Source organism: Eulemur rufifrons, chromosome 18 (assembly GCF_041146395.1).
Source record: "Eulemur rufifrons isolate Redbay chromosome 18, OSU_ERuf_1, whole genome shotgun sequence".
NCBI classification, from domain to species: domain Eukaryota; kingdom Metazoa; phylum Chordata; class Mammalia; order Primates; family Lemuridae; genus Eulemur; species Eulemur rufifrons.
Window position 1 is genome coordinate 654384 of NC_091000.1, and position 24011 is coordinate 678394.

The 24011-nt window shown below is 52.7% G+C and overlaps 1 protein-coding gene across 1 annotated transcript in view; it reads left to right on the forward strand.

The window, feature by feature from the left end:
- CPE (carboxypeptidase E) overlaps positions 1 to 24011 on the forward strand; it is a 65645-nt gene that overhangs the window by 37336 nt on the left and 4298 nt on the right. Inside the window, exons 2-6 of the mRNA XM_069493346.1 lie at positions 16323 to 16519; positions 18213 to 18380; positions 20012 to 20129; positions 20661 to 20843; positions 23724 to 23863. Coding sequence (XP_069349447.1) covers positions 16323 to 16519; positions 18213 to 18380; positions 20012 to 20129; positions 20661 to 20843; positions 23724 to 23863 — 806 coding nt within the window. The remainder of the gene's footprint in view (positions 1 to 16322; positions 16520 to 18212; positions 18381 to 20011; positions 20130 to 20660; positions 20844 to 23723; positions 23864 to 24011) is intronic.

Sequence of the window (24011 nt, forward strand, 5' to 3'; positions counted from 1 at the left end):
GCAGGGGGTGCACGGGGTGCAGGGGGTGTACGGGTGCAGGGGGTGTACGGGTGCAGGGGGTGTACGGGTGCAGGGGGTGCACGGGGTGCAGGGGGTGCACGGGGTGCAGGGGGTGTACGGGGTGCAGGGGGTGTACGGGTGCAGGGGGTGCACGGGGTGCAGGGGGTGCACGGGGTGCAGGGGGTGCACGGGTGCAGGGGGTGCACGGGGTGCAGGGGGTGTACGGGTGCAGGGGGTGTACGGGTGCAGGGGGTGTACGGGTGCAGGGGGTGTACGGGTGCAGGGGGTGCACGGGGTGCAGGGGGTGCACGGGGTGCAGGGGGTGCACGGGGTGCAGGGGGTGTACGGGTGCAGGGGGTGCACGGGGTGCAGGGGGTGTACGGGTGCAGGGGGTGTACGGGTGCAGGGGGTGCACGGGGTGCAGGGGGTGCACGGGGTGCAGGGGGTGCACGGGGTGCAGGGGGTGCACGGGGTGCAGGGGGTGCACGGGTGCAGGGGGTGTACGGGGTGCAGGGGGTGTACGGGTGCAGGGGGTGTACGGGTGCAGGGGGTGTACGGGGTGCAGGGGGTGTACGGGTGCAGGGGGTGTACGGGTGCAGGGGGTGCACGGGGTGCAGGGGGTGCACGGGGTGCAGGGGGTGTACGGGTGCAGGGGGTGTACGGGGTGCAGGGGGTGTACGGGTGCAGGGGGTGTACGGGTGCAGGGGGTGTACGGGTGCAGGGGGTGTACGGGGTGCAGGGGGTGTACGGGGTGCAGGGGGTGTACGGGGTGCAGGGGGAGCGGCTGTCAACAGGGACGAAGCCTCGCTCGCTCACCTGCCGCTCACCTCCTGCTGCGGCTGGTTCCTAACAGGCCACAGGTGGCACCTGTCTGTGGTCCAGGGGTTGGGGCCAAAATGAGAGAGGTGGATGTAGCAGATAGGAAAATAACATTCAAACATCTTCCTTTCCTGTTAATGCCCCTCCGTTAAAAACAATCAACACCTAATGGAACAAGGAATGTAAGATAACAATGTTAAGATTATCAGGATGGTGCCAGAGAAAAAGATCAGGAAAGAAAAGGCAGTTCCAAAATATATCTTCAGTACCCAAAAAACCAAAAGCCGACTGCGAGGGAAGAGCTGTTTGCTCCTGTCCCTCTTCACAGGCTGTTCTGTGTGGGCCAGGAGACAGCAGAGGAGCTGAAGGAATTGCAGAATTTTTAATAAAACTTGTCAATAGTCAGAAAAGTTTCAAAGCGAGGAATAAGAATCTGCGAGTCTCCCTTCCGCCAGCAGTTTATAGGTTCCAGGCGGATGGATCTTGCTTGTCCCGAAGTGCAGCCCTCCTGATCCGCCCCACCACCCTGTTCCTTCTCGACTCCGGCTGCCTACACGGCTCCCCCAGGAACCAGGAGTTATTCCGGTGCCGCCTCCTCCCTCGCACCAGCCACCACCAAGCCCCGTCCGTCCCTCTTCACTTTCTCGCGTCCCCACGACGCCCACGGCCACCTAGTCCAAGCCAAGTGCAGCTCCTGCTCCGACTTGTCAAAAGACAAAGTTACAACAGACTCGAAGATCTCAGTCGGCCTCATTGCGAATCGGGCAACACTGTATTCCACGGAACAGAACAAGGGTCCACGCAGAGCAGGTTGGCTTCAGAGACAGAGGACGCGGAGAGGAAAGCAGCACACGAGTGTTTTGTCCTTTCACAGGCACGTTCCCTGTCGGGCAGGGCAGGGAGACAGCAGAGCGAGAGCCGACTGGTCAGCACCGGCTGCCGCAGTGAGGGATCGGACAGGGGCTTCAGTTCACGTCGCCTGGCTTGTTGGGGAAATCGGCCCTTCTGTCCTGATTTTGCAGAAGGTAGGGTCACTCGGTTTGGTGACGAGGAAGCTCCGCACGGGTGACTCTGTCTGAGTTTTAGTCTGGTCTGTGTGGCCCAGGGCGGGAGCTCCGTCCCAAACACGAGGACTCTTTAGTTTTCATTTAACAGAATCCCCTGACTCCTTTTCCTCATTATCCTCTCAGGCCCCCTCCGCCCCAGTTCATTCTTAACTCCAGGTGTCCACACAGTGTTTCTGGAAAGGGCCAGATAATGACGATTTCCGCCTTCTGGGCCACAGAGTCTTGACGCTGCCACTTATAGGAGAAAGTGGCCATGGCCGGGGTGTCAGCAAACAGGTGCCGCGGCTGCCGGGGAAACGTCACTCACCGAACAGACCACGGCAGGGTCTGGCGTTCCAGTCCTGCGTCCCTGGTCCCCGCGCCTCAGACCGGAACCAGTGCGTGGCCTGTCGGGCACCGGGCCCCACGGCAGGAGGAGAGCGGAGCTCCGTGTGTGTTTGCAGCCGCTCCCCAACCTGGCATCGCCGATGAGCCCCACCTCCTGCCAGATCAGCGGGGGACTGGTCCTCATAGGAGTGGGGACCCCACTGTGCACTGCCGTGCGAGGGGTCTAGGTCGTGGTCCTTGTGAGAATCTGATGCCTGGCGATCTGGGGTGGAGCTGACATGGTGAAGCCAGCGCTGGGGAGCGGCTGCAAACACAGATTGTCACCAGCAGAGAGGTCTGACTGCACAATAAATGTGATGCGCTTGGATCATCCCAAAACCATCCCCTGACGCCCCCGGTCCTTGGGAAAATTGTCCTCCATGAAACCGTCCCTGGTGCCACTGAGGCTGGGGACGGCTGCTCTGGTCAGGCTGTCGAGGGCCCTGCCCCCTGCAGCTCGTGGTCCTCCCCTAGCACAAAGGGGTCCCGTCAGGCCCTGACGAACGCTGTTTAGCGACCACTCTGCCCAAGGAGAGAAACCCGCGGGGCCTTGCGTCCTCATCCTGCGGATTCCAGCCCTTCCTCCCTGCTCCGCGTGTCCCTGTCACCGTCCCCCATCCCGACCTCGGCTGCCTCCTGACGGCGTCTGCGCCCGCCGTGCGCCGGGGCTCCCGGGGCTCCTCACTCCCACTCAGCCTGTCCTCGGCTTCAACGTCACTCTCTCGGGAAAACCTTCCTTGTCCTTCCAGACGAGTTTGGCTTTTCTTCTGCTAGACCCATACTGTTTTCACAACTTTTATCTCAATTTTAATTAAATAGAAGTATGTGTGTGATTTTTGTCTAAAATTTAGCTCTTGGGGACTATCAGCTCTCAGGGTCAGGGATCACGTCTGAATTCTCAGCATCTTGCCCGGTGCTTTGCGCAGTGGGCACTTAGCAAATATTGCTACATAAATACATTTAAAGCTGTGATTTCTATCTACAACCTGAACGCTGATGTCAGAGGAACGGTTTCGAGGGGGTAAGCCAAGGTGGAACAGAGACACTGTCCTCAACTTGCACCCCCAGAGGACACACAGAGTTTGCAGGAGAAACTTCTAGGTTGAACCACACGAAACAGCCCATATCTGACTATTCTTGACCTACAGAAAGCCTATTTCATGTGCCCCAATCTAACACTAAACACCAGGTGCTCCCTCCCTTAGCTCCTTGGTTCCAGCAGTCCCGGAGCCCACGGGCATGGTGAGCGCCAACGTCACCACGGCGTCCGCGGCCCGGGTTGCATCGAGCACCGTATTTAATTAGTTCCCGATGGACAGTTCTGGAAGTCAGAGAGAGGGACCTGCAGTACCAAGGTGCAGGCAGGAAGAGGCTGAGCGTGTGATAACAGACGTCCGTGATAGTCTGGTCTGTCTGTCTCCTCCGAGTCTCACGTGGGAATTTGGTCCTCAGTGTCGGGTGTTTGGGTCACGGGGGTGGATCCCTCATGAAGGGCTTGGTGCCGTCCTCACGGTGACCAGTGAGCTGTCACTCGTTAGTGTCCACGAGAGCTGGCTGTGAGAAAGCGCCTGGCACCTCCCTCCTTCTCTCCCCCTACGATCCTGCACACGCCGGCCCCTTTGCCCTCCGCCCTCCCCGTCTCGGGCAGCAGACGCTGGCACCAGGCTTCTGTGCAGCCTGCGGAACCGTGGGCCGAGCAAACTCTTTTCCTCATGGCTGCTCAGCCGTAGGTGTTCCGTTATAGCCACACAGGTGGACTGAGACAGCATCTTTGGCGTTAGCTGGCCAGAGCTGTAGGAAAAAGGACAGGAAAGTGACATTCTCAAATAATTCATACCACCTCCAGGAAGTGGAACCGGACCATGATTTTGCACATAGCGGCTTTCTGAGACAGCTGAAATGCTGGTGCCTTTCAGGCTACAGGAAAAAAAAAAAGACTTTGGAAAAGAGCTCAGAGAAGCAAAAGAAAAAAGGATGAAAGCTTGAGTTTGTGTTTATGTAACAGCAGACAGGGAATTCATTTATTAATGGAATGTGTTATGAGCCATTTTATCATAGGAAAATCATCCTAAGTATGATTTAAAATATTAATTCCTGAAAATTTTGGAAAATACGATGGAAATTCTTTCCTTGTAATAACTTAGTGCAAGTCTTAGCCAGGACATGAGGACTGTGACTTCTTATGTGCCTTTTTAGCTCTGTGAGCCCATAAACGGTACAGAAGGAAATAAAAATGTAATATAATAACATTGCACATAGATTTGAGCACATTTTGTGTGCCGTCTACGACGCTGTGTGTGCTGACACACATTCTCTCCGTTACTATGTTCCTGTGCGTTGTGGGCATCCGTCTGTGCTGTTTTACTGCAAAGACTTTGTCTTTGGTTCCTCACCCCCTGCCGTGGATCCAGCCCAGCGAGGCCCCCACCGCGGCTGCACGGGGACTGTCACCTCCTCACTGCCCAGGGCCCGGTGGCCGTGTGGCTGAACGGTTCTGCCGATGGTTCTTTCCGTCGTAAAACCCTCTGTAACTTGGTTTCTTGGCCCTCCGACTCCTGGCTGATCCTTCCTGTTTTCTCTGACAGTTGCTCCTCACCTTCCCAAACTCGAGTGTTTAGAGACTCCAGGACTCTGCCCTTGACCCTCCTCTCTTTCTGTTTGCAGACATTCTTAGCTCAGAGACTTTCCAACGTATTTGATTCCCACGCATAAAAACTGCATTTTATGGCATTGCAGGTGTGCGCGCACACACACACACACACACACACGCACACACACACGCACACACACACGCACACGGAATCCAAGTCCTCACCAAACACGGCATTTTGATCTTCTCTTCCCTTCCTTTCCTCCCCTTTTATTCTCTTCTTTTTTCTATTTCACTAATTTTTCTTCCCAGCACTGAATTGACGTCACTACCCACTTCGTGGGTCACAATTTGTGGTCGAGGAAACATTGTTTCTAGGTGGTCTCATATAATCTCATGTGTTAATGGGAAAAACCCAAACTCGGTAAAGTGATTTAAAGAGGTTTATTGTGAGCTGAGGCCGTGTGACTGGCTTGGAGCGTGTGGCCTGGAGAGGCCCAGAGAGAATATGCCGGAGGCGGCCAGGTTCTAGGCTAGTTTTGCACGTTCGTGGAGACAGGAATGACACTTCAAATCATGCGTCAGTTCATGGAGGGGTACATTGCTTTCACCCAAAAAGGGGGAGCATCTTGAGGGGTGGCTTTCAGGTTGCAGTGGGTTCAAAGATTCTTTGATTTGTGATTGGTGAGAGACATGAAGCTTTGTCTGAGGCTGGGGCTGTGCAGGTTAAGGAGTCTGTTATCAGACAAGCCTGGGCACGTGCACCGGAGGCCGGCGATATGTTCAGTAAATCGAGGGCCTGCAGGTGTGGCTTAGCCTTGGTCTCCCGTGGCCACCGGTCCTGCTGGTGAGTTAGTGTCATTGTCACAAACGGTAACTCCAAAGGGCGGTGGGCGCAGGGAGGCCGCCTGTCTGACTCCCGCTGCTCGTGGCCAGCAGCTCAGCGCTGCAGTTTTTCCTGGGGCTCCCTTGGCTGGGGGTGGGGGTGGGGGGGGCCCTGGGATTTTATTGTAGCTCACAAAGTGACTGCGCGTTGCACAGAAATCATGCAGAGTGAGCCTCATAAACAACGTGATTGTTTCATGATGTTTAAAACTTTAAAAAATCATTTAAAGCTCACGCCATGGTGTGGCTGCATTCCAATAAAACTTTATTTACACAGAAGTAGGCGTCCAGCCCACGGACTGCAGCCTGCCGAACCCACAGTCTGACTGTTCCAAAGACTTTCTGGCTGGATCATGCTGGGCTCATCTTAGACACAGAAAATTCTCTGTTTTTAAGTGAATCTTGGACTGAGGAGAAGTGTCTGTAGGTCTGAAGAGGGGGAGCCTCCCCTGGGCCCTCTGAAGGTTCCTTGGAGACGAGCTCACGAAGGCAGGTCAGGAAGGGAGACGGCGTGTGACATTCGTTCAGGCTGCCTGAGCTCGGGGACTGCAGGGGGGGGCACCCAGAGCCTGTGAGGTCCCGACGCCGACACCCTTCTCCTCAGCGCGGGCGGGGGTGTGGGGGTGAGGGTGTCTGCTCTTGGATCAAAATCTGGATTCTAGCATTGCAGCTGGCTAGCAGGGCGATCTTGAACAGGTCACGTCACTTGGTTTCGGTTTTCTCACCGATTAAGTGAGAACATTAATACAAGGTCTGCACGATCAGAAGCTTGTAGTAGGGAGAGGCATCGGTCGCTATGATAACATACTGAAATGAATGAATTATATGAACATAAGGCTTTTTTTCTACTTGCTTCCTGGTGTACAAGAATTACTCTGTCTCTTCATTTCTCTACAGTGTACCCGTTTCCTAAGAATTAGCAACTTGCATTCTGAGCAAAACCAGTTCACCTGCTCTGTTCAACGTGGGCAGCACTTGGGTGGGGTGGTCCCGTGGGGTGGGTCCTCTGTGCCAGGCTGGGGGACACGCTCACCAAACGTCCCTGCCTTCGTGCTGAGCTGCAGATGCCCCAGGGCTCCGTGCTCTCGGGGTCCCTCTCGTACCTGCCCCCCCTGCCTGTTCTGCGGTGGGGTTTGCTCCCCGGCTGTGGACGAAGACCCGCAGGACAGTGGGTTCCGGAAGCCGAGAGTGACAGGCCCTGCCCTGTGCCCAGCCCCGGACCTTGCCCGTCCGTGGATGGGGTCAGAGGGGACCGAAGTTAAACCAGTGGCCTCTACGACCCTCACACCAAAAATGCCTGTAATTTGAGGCACCAGGAAACACCCGCCTGGTCTCTGGGAGTTTGTGTCAACGTGTAACTTCCCTCTGAAAGCTGCCGCCAAGTGGGTTTCCTCAGGCGCTCAGAATACCCCTAGACATTTTTCTGTCTCCTACCAAAGCACGTTTGAAGAATAACATCATGTGTTATTGGGCCAGAGATTTCACAGCCCAATTTTCTATTGAGTCTATTTTAGAGACAGTCCAATGAACACAGGATTTTAATAATTTATGTAATTGTCCTTTTTGTACCTCAACTGAACTCGTATTACAGAGAAACTCAGGGACTTTTTAAAGACAAATTTTATTTCACTTATGGAGAAATTATGACCTTCACTAGTTACTATTCTCCACTACTTTTTGAAATCAAAATTGGCCTGATTATGGAGCTTGATATCGCAAGTGACTATTTAAGTTGGTCGCTGTGTTGAAATTTTCGTAGCAGGGGATGGACATCCCAATTCTAGAGAAAAAGAAACTGTGCTGGCCACAGAAAGGGCGAGTCCCGGGCCGGCACTGGCTTCAGGCATGGCTGGATCCAGGGAGGATGTGGGGTCCGGGGGGCGTGGGCAGGAGCGCTGGCGCTCTGGGTGCTGACTGCGCTCTCAGACGGGGGCTCCTCGGAGAAGGTTGAGTCCCCACCACCGTCCTTAGCTGAGTTTTAGTGGCTGGCTTGGGTCACGTGCTTGGTCTGAGACAGGTGCTGGGGTCTGAGAGACGAGGAAGCTGGTCTGCGCGGCCGGGGCCAGGCCTGGACGGCTTTCTGGTTTCACGACTCGGGTCAAGGGGGTCACAGAAAGACTGCAAATCACGACTGCATCAAGGCCATCTCTCATCTGATTGGTATACTGAAATTTCTCTGTGCTCACTTAGTGATGTTCTTAAACAAATCAAAGGTTTTTCTGCATCTAAAGGCTTTTATAGGCAGCTTTTCCTTGGATTGTAATAACAAAATGTTTCACATTAGTAATTTTAAATAACTAATTTCTGTGAATTTTAAATTACGAATTTCTATGCTACAAATGAACACAGAAATTGCATTGCCATTTTTATGGTGAATATAGTCTTACAGGTCAAGACTGTGGGGCGAGCAGAGGAAATTTGAATGTCTGATATTATTGCTGATAAATATTTCAGACAAACTATTATATGGGTTCAAGTAAAATTTCTTCATTGATTTTTTATGGCTAAGTTTAGAGCAAAGGGTGATATGATCTGGTGAATCAGTAACTGCTAAGATCATTTACTCAGTCAGCAAAGACTCCCTAGCTCCCTTTACCTTTCCGTCCCCCTAAGTAGGATTGACGATGGTGCAGTGCTTGGAAACGGTCCTGTATCCATACAAGAAAAACCCAAACCAAACACCCTCTTTTACTTCTTCCAGCCTGAAATGAAACACAAGGAAAAGCAATAGGGTAGAGGCTGGTCTGATTTCATTTCTTATAATGTGCTTGAAAACTCTTCAGATTTCTTAGGTCTCTTTCCCCTCTGGCAGAGCCCAGGGGGCAGCGGGAAGCTGGTGTCTACCCTGGACAGCTGCCCTCCGTGTGCGCTGGCTGTGGACGAGGCTGGCACTGGCCGGCAGGGCCCTGTGTGTCATTTTCAGGAAAGGTGTGAGCCGGGTGACTTCACGCTGGCAGCTGCAGGTTTGTCCAGGTGGGCGTGTTCACGGCAGCGGCCCGACCTTCCTGTCACCAGGGACAGGTTTCATGGAAGACAATTTTCCACAGACGAGGGGGCGGGGGTGTTGTTTCTAGACAGATTCTCATAAGGACCACAACCCAGATCCCTCCCACGCGCAGTTTACAGCGGGGTCCGCGCTGCTATGGGGACCTAATGCCGCTGCCCTGGCAGCAGGCGGAGCTCGGTGACCAGCGCTGGGGGCGGCTGTGAACACAGAGGGGGCTTGGCTCTCTCCCCTCCGGCCCTGCGGCCGTCCCCAGCAGGCCAGGGACCTGCACCCAGACTTACACCGTGACATGGGCCCTGCTGCAAGCCAGAGCTGACTGTTGAACATGTACCAGCACACGCTGTGTATGAGGTATTTGTAAGAAGTTTCTAGCATGCTTTTGTGAAGGCATCAGATATTTTCATTTCAAAAAGTGAAGGCATTTCTGTTCCCATTGGAACTCTGACATTTATAACTTGGGAGGCTGGAAATATCTTCTGTCCTTTTGTTTACCCCTCTTTCTTCAGTTAGGCTCTCACTGGAAACATTCTAGATGTCATATGTAAGAGAACTTTAAAATTATATTAATGGCAAATACATAATATTTAAAAAAATAATTCCGTGATACGTCTCTGCAGAATAATTCTGGAATGCATTCCAGTTTGTCCATTAAAATCAGATGGAGCGAGACTTCACTTTCCAGATGTCCTGTGGTCTTGCTGTGTTGTAAATGCTGCTCTGAAGGAAGAAGCGAGGGGAGAGGACGTCAGTATAAAATGCTTCCACACCTGTGATTTCTTTTCCAACCACTTCTTAAATTCTTTCCCCTTATCTTGGTTTCCCTTCCTCCCTTCTAATGTTGCCCATTTCACTACAGTAATATTCTTGGTGACTTTGACTCTTGAAGTAATTTTGAAGGTCAGTATCATATTCGGTTGTACTAGCCTGTAGCTTATTTTTTATTCACGTTTTGCCTTAGAAATTCCTCCGTCTCACAATAACGACTCCTGTTGTTTTGTGTCAGTGCTGTCATTGCGTCTTTGCGTGACAATCCCCCAAACCCTGGCTTTGCTCCACACGCCTCAGCTACTCCTCTTGCCTGTTTATAAAATCTAGCACGACAGAACTCCACACAGGGCCAACGATCTCTAAGGGGGAACCCGACACTGTTTAATTCGTTTTACGCACTCCTTAGGAAAAGAGGAGTCTACTTTTCTAGCCATCCCCATCCCTGCTATTCTTTATTGGGCCCCTGGAGATTCGCATTTCCTTAGGAATACGCTCAGCATTTTTGGCTGCTAAAATGTACTAAAACACGAGGCAGTTAATGACGTTCCCATGACAAGTTCTAGGCAACCTGCAGGGGTCGGTTCTGCAAGAATGATTTATGACTGCCACCGGCTGGGACGTCAAACAGGTGGAAGCAATTAGCAGCCCTACTGTGTTCAGCCCTGGTTCACCAGCGGGGGAGGAAGACCACGGTTCAAAGGGCGTCTGTCCTGCGATGTGTCCGGCCCGCAGGGCAGCTTGTGAATCACGGCCGTTCAGCGACTGTCCTGCTTGGATGGCCCGTGTGTCTGTCTCTCAAAATCGTCGCGTGTGTGCGCATTTTCTCACGGTATCTTTGCAAGACGGGGTTTGGTTTGCGAACACTGCCGTTGTCCAGCAATGCGCTCAGTTGGTCACTTGCACCAGGTCCCGGGATTTTGAAATTGTCACCAGCTCTAAGAATTGTGTCATCGGTGAGCTAAATGCACACCTTGCAGACGAGTTAGTGGCCTTCTGCTTTGGCAAACATCTGACGTGGGAGGAAGAATAGAGGCATCTCGGTGCGAGTTTCGTCTCTATTTTCAGGATGAAAGACGGGAGAATTCGGTTACTATAATCAAGTTCCTTCTTAAAATACCCTTGACCTACTTTCCCCTAAATAACGATGTTCCACTTGTTACGCAGAATTTCACAACTTACAACCCGTTTTCACATTTGTAATTTCATTTTCCTTTGCATATTTTCCCCCTGCTGCTTTTTCCCGTCGAGGTCCCTGAGTAACTGAGTCTGAGGTTTGAAAGGGCTCGTAAGGCACCGTGGGCTGGGCGGGTTCTGTGCCCGGCGGTCGCCTGTTTCCAGGAGGGGAAAGTGCTGGGCGGGCGGAACAGACTGACCATGAGGCCACGTAAGGGGTGAAAGTAAAGTTTCTTTGTCATGGGCAGGGCAGACAATAGTGCTTTTTCTTTTGCCTGTTTATTTGGTCATTTCCTGCAGGGTCTCCCTGCTGGGCCTGTGGCCTCCTAACCCAGGGGCTCTCTGGTCACGTCATGGGACAGATTCCCTCGATTGTTCGGGGACGTTGCTAACTTCAGGCCTCACCCGCACTGGTGTGGATTTCTGGGGTGTTAAACATTAACATTTTATTTTTGAGGCCATAGAAATGTCTTTAAGTTGCTTTTTCCTGATTTGGTTATTTCGAATCATACTGTTACATAATTGGGGTGTATTGATAGTTACAAGTTTGGACTTAAAATCGTTTGTCTGCTCTGGTTTGGAATTTGTGTAGTTATTTCTCTTTCTCTTTTCTTTTTTTAAGAGATAGGCTCTGGCTATGTTGCCCAGGCTGGTCTCCAACTCCTGGGCTCCAGCGATCCTCCTGCCTCGGCCTCCCAGCCTCTCAGGGAGCTGGGACTGCAGGCGGCTGGCACGATGCCTGGTTTATGTAGATATTGCTGACTTCGTTACAACTGTGGATGTTATTTTTGAAACTTACAAAGTATTCTTACCTTGTTCTGTTGAGAGTGCAAATTCAGTCAGGCCCATTAATTGTTCTGTGACACAGGTGCTCAGACAGAGACGCGGCCCACGCAGGCTGGTTTTGTTGTGAAGCGATTGTCTTTTAATGTTCGCTGGACGGATGGTCGTGTGACATGTGACCTAACTGGACTGCTGATAGTCGCGTTAATTGCGGGAGAATCGGCGCAGCAGGGAGACGGCGCTTCCTGAGCCGACCGTGGCAACCCGCGCAAGTATGAAGCTTCCTCAGTTGCGAGACCGAGAGCTCGGGGCCCCGTGCGAAGAGGAAGATGAATCAGCGAGTGAGGAAGATAAGCAGCAGGTGGGAACAGCCACCCCAAGCGTCCCGCTGCGCCCCGTTGCCGGGAGAGGCAGGCGCTGGGCGCCAGGTGCGTGCGCGTCTCACCCGGCAGCTGCCACCTGCCAGACCTGGGGTTTGTTCCGGGTAAACACCGCGGACGGAAGGCAGGTGCCCTCGTTCACCAGCCTGCCGCGACCTCTTTCCTGTCTTTGTAGCGGCAGCAAAGAAAGTTCAGTGCTGATAAAAAGCTGTCACTCCTTTTTTTTTTTTAAAAGATAAGTTGAAGGTAAACAATTTATGGACCCAGGGGTGGTCAAAGTCCAAAGTCTTCAATTCTATACCGATTTCTGGATGAAGGATTCTGAAGGTGATGTTTCTGCAGAATCTGTTGTTTGGACTTTACAGCAAAAACAGCCGTGGGGAGCGGCGCTCGGGGCGGCCTCGCGGGACCGTGGAGACCGATCTTCCCCGGGACGCGCGGTGCGCAGCGGCTGCCTCCTGCTCGGGACGTCTCCTCCCGGCGGGGACCTGGGGCGCCGCAGCCGGGGAGGCCCCGCAGCCCCACGCGGCCCCGCAGCCCCACGCGGCCCCGCAGCCTCCCCCCCCCCACCGGTCCCACCCTTGCTCCCCTCGCTGTTGCGGGAAGGTTGCGGGGCCCGGGCTGCACCTGCCTCTCGGGGCGAGCTCTGCGGCCACTGGCTCCGCTGCGGGGCGGGGGATGGGAAGCAGGACGTCCGTTTGCACGTTTACTCAGGATTGACGGAGTCGGTACTTATTGTGCCCTCACTGTGTCCTAGACCTGCGCCGGCACGAGCGACACCCTAGTGAGCCACGAGGGTGCATCGGGACTAACAGGCCTCGAGCCCGGGCGAGGGAGGGTCAGATGCTATCAGGGACCAACGAGTGTTTCACATGGAGGCCCCAGAGCAGTAAGGAACCGGACCCAGAGCAGCGATGGGGGGGATGTGAGGGCGACGTGTGCACGTGTGCACGTGTTCGTGTGTGCATGTTTGCGTGTGCATGTGTGTGCACGTGTTCGTGTGTGCGTATGTGTGGATATGTGTGCGTGTGCGTATGCGTGCCCGTGTTCGTGTGTGCATATGTGTGCATGTGCGTATGCGTGCCCGTGTTCGTGTGTGCATATGTGTGCGTGTGAAGGTGCGGGCAGCATGGGCCAGGGGCCTGTGGCTGGAGGGAGCGCGCGGGGTCTCAGGAGGCGGCAGAGTCGCCGGGCCGGGTCTCGCAGAGGCGTCTGCCCGCGGTGGAAGCACAGGGAGGTCACCGACGGGTCATTAGGCAGAGGAGGCCTCATGAGTGCTGTGTCTTAAGGAGATAATCCCGGCTTTGGGAGGAAAAGCGGCTGGAGGGAGGCCAGAGAGGCGGGAGGAATATCCCAGTTTAGAGCCCGGAGCTGGTGAGTGATGTGTCCGGCACTCCTTCCTGGCCGCCTCACTCCGGAACGTTGTCCACGTGTCTGTGTCCTCCTGACCGCACGTCCCTGCGGCTCAGGGACCCCGACAGTTGCTGCGGGATCCCCTGGAGAGGTCTGGCCGTGGGATTTGCATGTCACGTTCCACAAACGCTGTGTTTAAACACTGCGGCTCTTCTCCGTCACATAGGACTTGTCAGTGAGCTGGAAAGAACTCGGCTCCTCCGCGTTCTGCTGAAATGTAGTGGCATCGACGGGCTCCTGGGGACAGAGAACAAAAGATGCGCTTGCCTTTCTTTTGCTAACTCACAGCGCCTTGCGTTTATTGCTACACATTGATTTCTTCAGTATGACTGTTGTTGTCCTGTGTTCATGGTGACCTACAGTGTTGTCGTTGTCACTGTTATTACTCTGTCCTCACAAATATAGCAGAGATATTGGAGGAGATTCGTCCTGAGAGGCATTTCCTGTGGAGCTGAAGAGAAACCATACTGGAAATTCACTCTGAAGATCAGGAGCTGCCAACGTGCATGAGTAAAGCAGCGATAGGGAACGGTGCGGCCTGCGGCCGAACTGGGGAAGCTCAGGCTCCCCAGGGTGTTCACCTCCAAATGCACGACACACCGTGGCAGCCAAACCAAACGTCTGGGGGGCAGGTTTGGCTAAGTGACTGTGAGTTTGGTATTTCTACTTTAAATGATTTAAAAAAAATTTTAAACCCAGAGAAGTAATAAAAAAATTTCAGTGTACTTTTGAGTTGTAGGTGAAGCCCTTTCGAATGGTTTGAAGCTTCAAAGCTGTTAGGGTAAAACAGCAGGACCAGAATGCATCCTGCCGTGCAAGTTCCCAGATAACTCTGCAAAGCGGCTTCTAGATCCCTCTGGTGTCCACCTGGTCTCTCTCTCTCTCTCTAAGGGGATGCTGCGGTTTCTCCTGTGCCCCAGTCAAATCAACACACCCAGTAAGGGAAAGCTTGAAGTGCGTGAGTCTCATAGAAAGGAAGAAGGTTATCACTTTCAGAATCAGAAGCCAAGGAAACATCTTTTCTCCTACCTTTCGGGCATGTCCCAGGGGGTAGTTTTATTAGAGTCTCCCTCAGAGTAAAATGAGGGGTATAAATAGCCCTGACCCTGCCGCACCCGATCCTTAGATTAAGATTAGCTCAGCTCAGGCCGAGCGGTCACACAAGGACACGGCTTTCTGGGCTGAGTAGCCACTTGGATCTGATGCTGGGGAACCTCGTGCAAAGGATGCTCAGATGACGTGTTTCCAGGAGAAAACTAATCCCGACCTCCTCTCTGACACCAAGAGCGAGCAGTCCTAGCGATTCCGTAAACGGAGAACCGTCCACCGCAGAAACGGCCCGTGGACGAATGAAGCAGAAAGGGGCAGAACAGCGGGGCTAGTTAAGGTCACGGAACGGCTGCACAGTGTCACTACTGCTCCTGAAACGCCACGGACAGCAGCACACACGGGTGACAGTGACTCTGTTAGAATTCTGAGCCCTTCAGCAAAAGCCTGTCCTCTGTGGGCTGCATTTGTACCATAATGAAAACACCAGTAACTGTCTTCCACATTTAGTAGGCTGTTGTGAAGAGAAGATTAGATTGTGTGCAGCAAAGCACCTCACAGTGACAAGATAATGTGATGTAATAATATTAATAATGATAAAGATAATTATATGCCGGGTGCGGTGGCTCACACCTGTGATCCTAGCACTCTGGGAGGCCGAGGCGGGTGGGTCGTTTGAGCTCAGGTGTTCCAGACCAGCCTGAGCAAGAGTGAGGCCCCAGCTCTACTAAAAAAATAGAAAGAAAGTAGCTGGACAACTAGAAATATATAGAAAAAATTAGCCGGGCGTGGTGGTGCACGCCTATAGTCCCAGCTACTCGGGAGGCTGAGGTAGGAGGATTGCTTGAGCCCAGGAGTGTGAGGTTGCTGTGAGTGAGGCTGACGCCACGGCACTCTAGCCTGGGCAACAGAGTGAGACTCTGTCTCAAAAAAAAAAAAAAATAAAATAAAATAAAAAGATAATTATAGCAAACACATAGCACTTGTTATTTGCCAGGCACTGTTCCAAGCATTTACGTTCATTATTTTACTTAGTTCTCATGGTACCTTCCTTATGAGGCAGGATCCCTTTTGGTATTCTCAGGTTTTCCACGTGGGGAGACAGCCATGGAGACTCACGGGCAGCCGGGAGGACTGGGGCTGGGTTTGAACCCGTGTGTTCTGTCTCTTCTCAATCTCTACGGTTAATGGGAAATACCAAAACCAAAACCAGATCACAGACCGTCAGGGCCAGCATCTGAGTCCTGGCTTCACGGGCTGTGTATGAATAATTCTACAACCCATTAATGTATTAATAATTAATAACCCATTAATAACTATGGCCAGGCTTCTTACTGTGAACTTCAGTTTGCTGATTTGTAAAATGGAGATGGACAATATTAACACTTACTTTTAGGTATGTGGTGAGGGTTGAATAAGGAAACATGGAAGTCGCGGTGTTTGGTCCACAGGAGGCTCGTGCTGTGCTATTTTTAGCTACTGGGGGTGAAGGGGCGGTAGCTGCTCGGTCAGGCGGCCAGAGCCAAGTCCCACAGCCTGGACGCCCACACAGCGGAAGTGCGTTTTCTCGCAGTTCTGAGGACCAGAAGTCCAGCCTCGGGGTGCCGCAGGGCTGACTGTGCGAGGCCTCCCCTGTAGGTGCAGCCTCGGGATGCGTCCTCACGTCGTTTTCCTCTGTGCGGGGGAGAGAGAGATCCCCGGTGTCGTCTTGGTCCTATGAGGACACCAGTCCTATTGCACTAGGGCCCCGCCGTTAGGACCTCATTTAGCCTTATTACTTCCCCACTTCGGTCACGTTGGGTGTTAGGCCTTCAACACATGCATTTTGGGGGGACAGAATTCAGTCCATGGGGGGTAGCTGGGGAGGGAGGAACAGATGGATAGAAGGTCGCGTTCCCAGCATTCCAATGTGTAAGGTCGATTTTGTAGCTGTCGGCTGGTCCTAGTAAATCAGCAGGTGCATGACAGATTCAACACCGCGTGTCACTTGCCTTCTCTTTGCTGTCATGCAAAATGTCCCCCAGGTGAGCCTGAGTTCAAGTACATCGGGAACATGCATGGCAACGAGGCTGTGGGGCGGGAGCTGCTCGTCCTCCTGGCCCAGCACCTGTGCGACGAGTACCAGAGGGGCAACGAGACGGTCGTGAACCTGCTCCACAGCACCCGCATCCACATCATGCCCTCGCTGAACCCCGACGGCTTCGAGAAGGCCGCGTCCCAGGTGAGCCCGGGGGCTGCTCTCCTGTCCTGCGTGTCTGTGCACACGCGTGTGTCTGGCAACAGCCAGCACCTGGCCACAGCTCACACCTGTGCCGTGGGGGGGGTGAGTACCTGGCCAGAGCTCCCACCTGTGCCGTGGGGGGGGTGAGTACCTGGCCAGAGCTCACACCTGTGTGGGGGAGGGGGGTGAGTACCTGGCCAGAGCTCACACCTGTGCCGGGGGGGGTGAGTACCTGGCCAGAGCTCACACCTGTGTGTGTGGGGTGGGTGAGTACCTGGTCAGAGCTCACACCTGTGTGTGTGGGGTGGGTGAGTACCTGGTCAGAGCTCACACCTGTGCCGGGGGGGGGTGAGTACCTGGCTAGAGCTCACTCCTGTGCCGTGGGGGGGGTGAGCACCTGGCCAGAGCTCACACCTGTGTGTGTGGGGGGGGTGAGTACCTGGCTAGAGCTCACTCCTGTGCGGGGGGCGGGGGTGAGTACCTGGCCACAGCTCACACCTGTGTGTGTGTGGGGGGGTGAGTACCTGGCCAGAGCTCACACCTATGCGGGGGGCGGGGGGAGGGGTGAGTACCTGGCCAGAGCTCACATCTGTGCCATGGGGGCGCAGGTGACACAGGACCCGGCTTTCTGCTGAGCAGAAAGGTCAGAGCAACAGAAGGAGGGTGGGTTTCTTCAACAGAGAGCGAATGAGAAATGTTAATGAATATTTTAATGCTGCTTTGTCTATGTTGCTAAATAATTTATATTTATTCCCCCTCCTTTGCGAGGAGGTGAGTTTTCTCCCAAAATCCCACAGTGCGAAGCGGCCTCTGCCCCTGCCCTGCAGAGCAATGCTGCGGCTGTTGCTAAAATAAATCGTATTTATTCCCCCTCCTGTGTGAGGAGCTGAGTTTTCTCCCAAATCCCGCATTGCGCCCGGCTGAGCCGGCAGCGCCCTCTGCTGGATCCCAGGAAGAACGACCTTGGCCACGTGGACGCTTAACTGATGCTTCATCCTCGGTTTTTATATGTGATGAATAAAGTTGGACAAACAAGCAAAAGCCCTACCTCCTAACTAAAAATAATTTAATGCACCTGACTTCGCTACAAACAGCGTCTGTTTAGGCTGCACTAAATTTGTAATATAGTAGTTTTTCTTCAATCATAAATTAATCTTAGCTTACTGTAACTGTTTTACATTATAAATTTTTAAATTAAAAAAAATTTTTTTCTCTTATAAAAACACTTAGCTTAAAACACATGATGTACAACTGTACAAAGATATTGTCTTTCTTTATATCCGTATTCTATAAGCTTTTTTCATTTTTAGAATATTTATTTATTTTACTTTTTAAACTTTTTGGTTAAGAGCGAGGACACAAGCACACACGTGAGCCTGCACAGGTCGGGACGTCAGGACGCCGCCAGGCCAGGGGGAGCTTCCGGCTCAGTGTGATCCTGCGAGATCGCTGTCCTGCGTGCCGTCCGTTGGTGACCAAAATGTCACCATGTAGTGCGTGACGCACTTTAAACCTGACACTTGGTGCTTGTGTTGACCACAGACTGAAAATGCCATCGTGGGAGGATATTGTTGAAATAAATAGTTAATATTAGAACATTATTTTAAAGCATTAATAGAGAATGCTGCTGTTAACCAGGTAGTGTCAATAATATAAACAACTGATGGTTTTTCCCTTTGATTTTGTTTTTCAGCCTGGTGAGCTCAAGGACTGGTTTGTGGGTCGGAGCAATGCCCAGGGAATAGACCTGAACCGGAACTTTCCAGATCTGGACAGGATAGTTTATGTGAATGAGAAACAAGGTGGCCCAAACAATCACCTGCTGAAAAATATGAAGAAAATTGTGGATGAAAACACCAAGGTAGGAACACGGAGTGTTGTGGGTTTGTCCTCTTGCCCAGGGACATGTGTCCTGACGTCTGTGTCCCAGTGCAGGGCGCAGGAGTGAGGTCGGAGCGTGGGCAGTTGGCCGGGCCGCGAAGGCCAGAGCTGGGAGGGCTGGAGCTTTGCGGTCAGTCCCGGCCTGCAGGACTGGCCAGCTCACCCCACTGAGGCCCCCCCGCCCCCTGCTGAGACGGGTGCAGTAGCCCCCCCAGTTCATTCTGTGTCCAGCCTCTGCCAACTCTGTTCAGCCTCCTCACGTTCCTCCAGAGTGATCTTCACACACAGACTGTCACCCTTTTGCATAGAAAACCTTGCCAGCTCTCCCATGCCCAGAGGATGAAGTGAAAATTCAATACAGCAGAGTAGCCTGAGGGTTAAGTGTGGAGACCCTAGAGGCAGCCACCTTGGTGCAAATCCTGCCTCCATACTTGCTGTGTGAACTTTGGAAAGTTACTTAACCTCTCTGCGCTTCAGCTTCTTCATCTGCCATAGGGAGAGGACAATAGGATCTACCGCATAGGATCTAACGAGGGCTGAACGCATCCATGTGCACAAAGCACATTTGAACCCGCAGCCGCGTGATCTTGGCCGTGTCATTTACTGACAACTCACCCACCCTCCGACCCCTCCCCTGACACGGGGTGCGCATCTCTGCGTACGCAATGGCGAAGTGTCTAAGCACGACAAACAGTCCACGGGAGGGCTGCTCGTGACCCGACAGAGACACGAAAATACAAGATCCCTCGTCACATCGAGCACTGCGGACGCGTGGGAGTCTCTGCCCCAAAGAACAGTGCGGTCGCGTCCCCGCACACCGTTCTTTTAATCAAAGAGGTGTTGGAGTTGGAGAGTCTCCTAGTTGCTGTTAAAAACTCATCACATGAAAGTATCAAGCTTTGGCTCTGGAGTAATCCTTTGGCATAAGTTTCTTTTTTCCTTTGTTTCGTTTCCAAGCTATGCAGGACGCCGAACCATTCAGGAGGCTTAACATGAGTCCTTGAAACTCGTGCCTTTGTTTTAAGTTTAAGGCGACTGTTCCAAAGTAAACTCATATTTTACATTCAGCTCTAACACAGACCCAATCTAATATTCTTTTCCAGGAACGATGTTTGAAGGAGTTGAAGGAAATTGGAAAAATTGTGGGCAAAAAGGGGAACTAAAATCTACCCTGTTTGAACCCCATAAAGGGCGAACTTGCCCTGCGGTTCGGCTGTTTCTTTTCTCCTTGTTTTATTTGCAGCATTTTAACAGGACGTGTGAGCCGCGCAGACCCGACAGAAACACCCCCAGATGTGTCAGTGATTTACATGCTGGATTTCGAGTTACAAAGAGAAAAGAAAAAAAACAAAACAAAAACAAAAACCTGGCAGCCCACAAAGAGCTTTGAAGGGAATTTAAACGCTATGGAACTAGTAATTTTTTACTACACGTTTGAGGAAGGCAGGTGTGGGGACGCTGCTGCTCTTCCAGAAACCGTTTTTCAATGAAAACAACCACAAAGTGGCGGAAACGTGACCGGCACTCAGCCTCTTTCCTCTGCCTTGTCTGTGTCACGTGACCAGGCCGCGACTCCCCGACTCGTAACCCTCTGACTCTGTCCCGCTGCAGCTCGCCCCGGAGACCAAGGCCGTCATCCACTGGATCATGGACGTGCCCTTCGTGCTGTCCGCCAACCTGCACGGCGGGGACGTGGTGGCCAACTACCCCTACGACGAGACCCGCAGCGGTGAGTCCTCGCGCCCGCCGTCCAGGCCTTTGCCCCGACGCCTGTTGGACCCAGAGACAGGCGGTTGGCTGGTGACGGGGACGCCGGCAGGCCTGGCAGGGTTTATAGCGCACGGATAAGAGTGCGGTGCATCAAAATTTATGTTATTTATTTTATAACACACGTGGGAGGTTTTTTAAAAACTGTAAACTCAGACGCTGAATAGCATGTGAGGGTGGTTCACGGTGGCTGCCCGGTCGGTGCGGGTGAGTTTTTTACATCAAAGATTTTAACGATGGGAATCTTGACATCCTCCCAATTTGCTGTGACCTTGTCACTTTTTCTGCGAACCTGTTGGTGCATAAGTGGAATGTGCCTTCTACTTAGATTCTGCTTTGTGGTGTTAGAAACGGAGTCATCCAAGCTAAGAACTGAGTGTCATTGTTTGGTAGTAAACTTTGCCCTGTCCCGCAGTGAGGTAGCTAAAAGCCGCGTCACTCTCCGGAGACTCGGTCTGTGCCAGCCCCCGAGCCTTGTGGGTTTGCCTTCCAGGTCGTGCCCACGAGTACAGCTCCTGTCCCGACGACGCCGTGTTCCAGAGCCTGGCCCGGGCGTACTCGGCCTTCAACCCCGTCATGTCGGACCCCAGCCGGCCGCCGTGTCGCAAGAACGACGATGACAGCAGCTTCGTAGACGGCACCACCAACGGGGGCGCTTGGTACAGTGTGCCCGGCGGTGAGTCCCCTCCTGCCCTCGGCCTGCGGCACAGCCTGGTCTCCGCGGCCGTGTGGCTGTAGACAGGGACCTAGATTGAGAGCCTCGGTCCCCCTGGTCACTGAGGGGATGGAACCCGGAGTCCTTCCACGGAAGCTCATCGTTTGCATGAATAGTTACTATGTGCAATTTTGTTGTGTTTTTAACCGAGATGCTAATTGAAGAGATACAGAAAATGAACTGGGAAAATGTAAATTGAATGTTATTAGCTTCCTTACTTGTCAGAGTCTGGCCTCAGGGAACAGGAGAGCGTCCTCACTGTGTGCTAGTCCAGCCTTCGCTGCAGGTGAGCGTGCGTGGGCCTGTACCGCACCTCCACGCACGAAGCCTTCATGTTACCTTTGCAGGTGGCGGGATCACGGGGACTGTTGACACGAAGCATTTAGTTTACGTTCACTGCAGTGCGGTCCCCGAGCTTTGTGGCACCAGGGGCGAGTTTCATGGAAGACGATTCTTCCACGGACGGGAGTGTTGGAGAGTGTTTGGGATGATTCAAGTACATCACATTTACTGTGCAGTCAAACCTCTCTGCTAATGACAATCTGTATTTGCAGCCGCTCCCCAGCGCTAGCGTCGCCGCCTCAGCTCCACCCCAGATCGTCAGGCATCAGAGTCTCATAAAGAGCACAGCCTGGATCCCTCCATGCACGGTTTACAGCAGGTCCCTGCTCCTGTGAGATCTGACAGGCGGCGGGGCTTACGCAGCGATGCCAGCGACGGGGACAGCTGTAAACACAGACGAAGCTTCACTTGCTCTCCCTCCGCTCACCTCCCGCTGTGCGGCCCGGTTCCTACAGCCCAGGGACAGGCACCGAGGCCCAGGGCTTGGGGACCACAGCAGAATGGCCATCACAGCTCTCAGACCAGGTGGCTTTTCACCTTTGTGGAGTTTAAGGGAGCAGGACCCGCGTGGACAGAGTGGGAGGGAGCCCCTTCCGGGCAGCCCGGCAGCTCCTGCCTCCGTGTGCCCACACGACTGCGCAGACCCCTTATTTTCATAGTTACCAAAGGATGAAGACTGAAATCCGATGACGTAGATCTATGTACAATAACATGTTATAAAATATAACACATTTTATATTACTTATAAAAATTACTAAATATTACTATAGTTTTCCTTTTCTCTTTGCCTAAGAACAATTTTCCATGGCTAACCTGGAAATAAAAATAAAAAGAGAATTAGGGAAGTAGCAGCATTAGCTAATTATTTTGTCTTGTTGGATATTTTTAATTTCGTTGAATTATACCCTGAGAAAAATATTCTTCCTAATTATTTCTTCCTGATGTGTGTTAATTCTGTTTTTATTTGTAGTTTGCATTTCAAGCATATCAGATTTAGTACTTTCTTCCTTATAGCTTGAAAAACACGATCTATGTCAGATTTAGGACTTAGGGTATGTGAAGTACATCAGCTGGGAAGTAATTTTTACGTTAGATTTTATAAAAACTATAGCAATTCCTTGGGAATTACCTTTTTGGACAAATGGTGTAGTGTCTACAGAATATCAGACAAGCTATATCAGTACAATACTGATGATGACAATATTAACAATAATAGCAGCATCAACCTTGTCAATGATTACGTCCCGCAATAACTGTGCAGTCAAAAAAGCTCTGACAGTCTTTAGCCCTCTCCACAGTGAACAAAACCGGTGTGTCAGGCCAGGTTTTCTGCAAGCAGAGCTTGAGGCAGGGATTCGGATGCTTGTCCTTTGCGGAGGCTGTTGGGGAAACCCTGCAGGGGTGCGGGAGGCCGGGTGAGGCAGGGTCGCAGCCGAGCAGGGATGTGGACCCGCGGGTCTTGTGGGTAAAGTCGAGCCTTGGCCCGAGCGTACGCGCAGGCAGGGCCGTCTCCCCATCGGCCGTGGGCTGCCAGGAGGGGGTGGCCAGCTCTGAAAAGCAGCCTGGTGGCACCCACAGCACCCACCACTAATTCCAGTCAGATTCCTGTTAAAATTGTTCTGGATGCAGAATCTTCTCTTTGGTGCAGTTTGAAGTGTTATAATCATGTCTTACACACAGCAGCTGCTCAGTGATTGTTGAATTAATATATACTGTGATACATGTATACATAAACATATAGAAAATTTTTTTTGTTTAGTGACAGGGTCTTGCTCTGTCGCCCCCAGGCCTGGGTGCAGTGATGCCACCACAGCTCACCGCAGCCGTGAGCTCCCGGCTCAAGCCACCCTCCCGCCTCAGCTGGGACTACAGGCATGAGCCACCACACCTGGCTACCTTTTTAAATTTTTTGTAGAGGTGGGGTCTCACTATGTTGCCCAGGCTGGTCTCGAACTCCTGGGCTCAGGCGATGCCCCCACCTTGGTCTCCCAAAGTGCTGGGATTACGGGCGTGAGCCACGGTGCCTGGACAACTTATAATAAATTACCAAGACTCTCTGTTGTGGTAATGTAACACGCCGCGGTATTAGTGGGACTTAAGGAAGGACACGGTAGGTCAGGTCATCTCACACGACGCGCCACGTTCTTCCATCACGGAAGGGGGCTCAGGGGCGTGTGCGTTTCAGCAGGTCAGTGGGGACTGAGTCTTCTATCCCGTTGTCTCCTCTGAAGCTCATCCCACAAACGTGGGCCGTGGGTGACGCCTGCTTTGGCACCTTAGCAGCGGCGCAGCCAGCAAACCGGAGCTCAGGAACCCGAGACAGTGTGTGCCCGGCAGGTGCAGAGTCTCCCGGGAGCACCGTCCGTTCCTCAGAGCAGGGGACGTCCCTGGGTTGTCCCCAGATGGTGTGTCTGCAACGTGCTCCCGGTGCCGCAGAGTGGCCTGAGCGGGGCGTCCGTGCCCACAAGCGTGTGCCGACTTTCCCGTTGTGCCTTGCAGGGATGCAGGACTTCAATTACCTCAGCAGCAACTGCTTTGAGATCACCGTGGAGCTCAGCTGCGAAAAGTTCCCACCTGAAGAGACGCTGAAGAGCTTCTGGGAGGATAACAAAAACTCGCTCATTAACTACCTGGCGCAGGTAAACCGTTCTCTGCACAAGAACTCGCTCATTAACTACCTGGCGCAGGTAAACCGTTCTCTGCACAGAAACTCGCTCCTTAGCTACCTGGCGCAGGTAAACGGTTCTCTGCACAAAAACTCACTCATTAGCTACCTGGCGCAGGTAA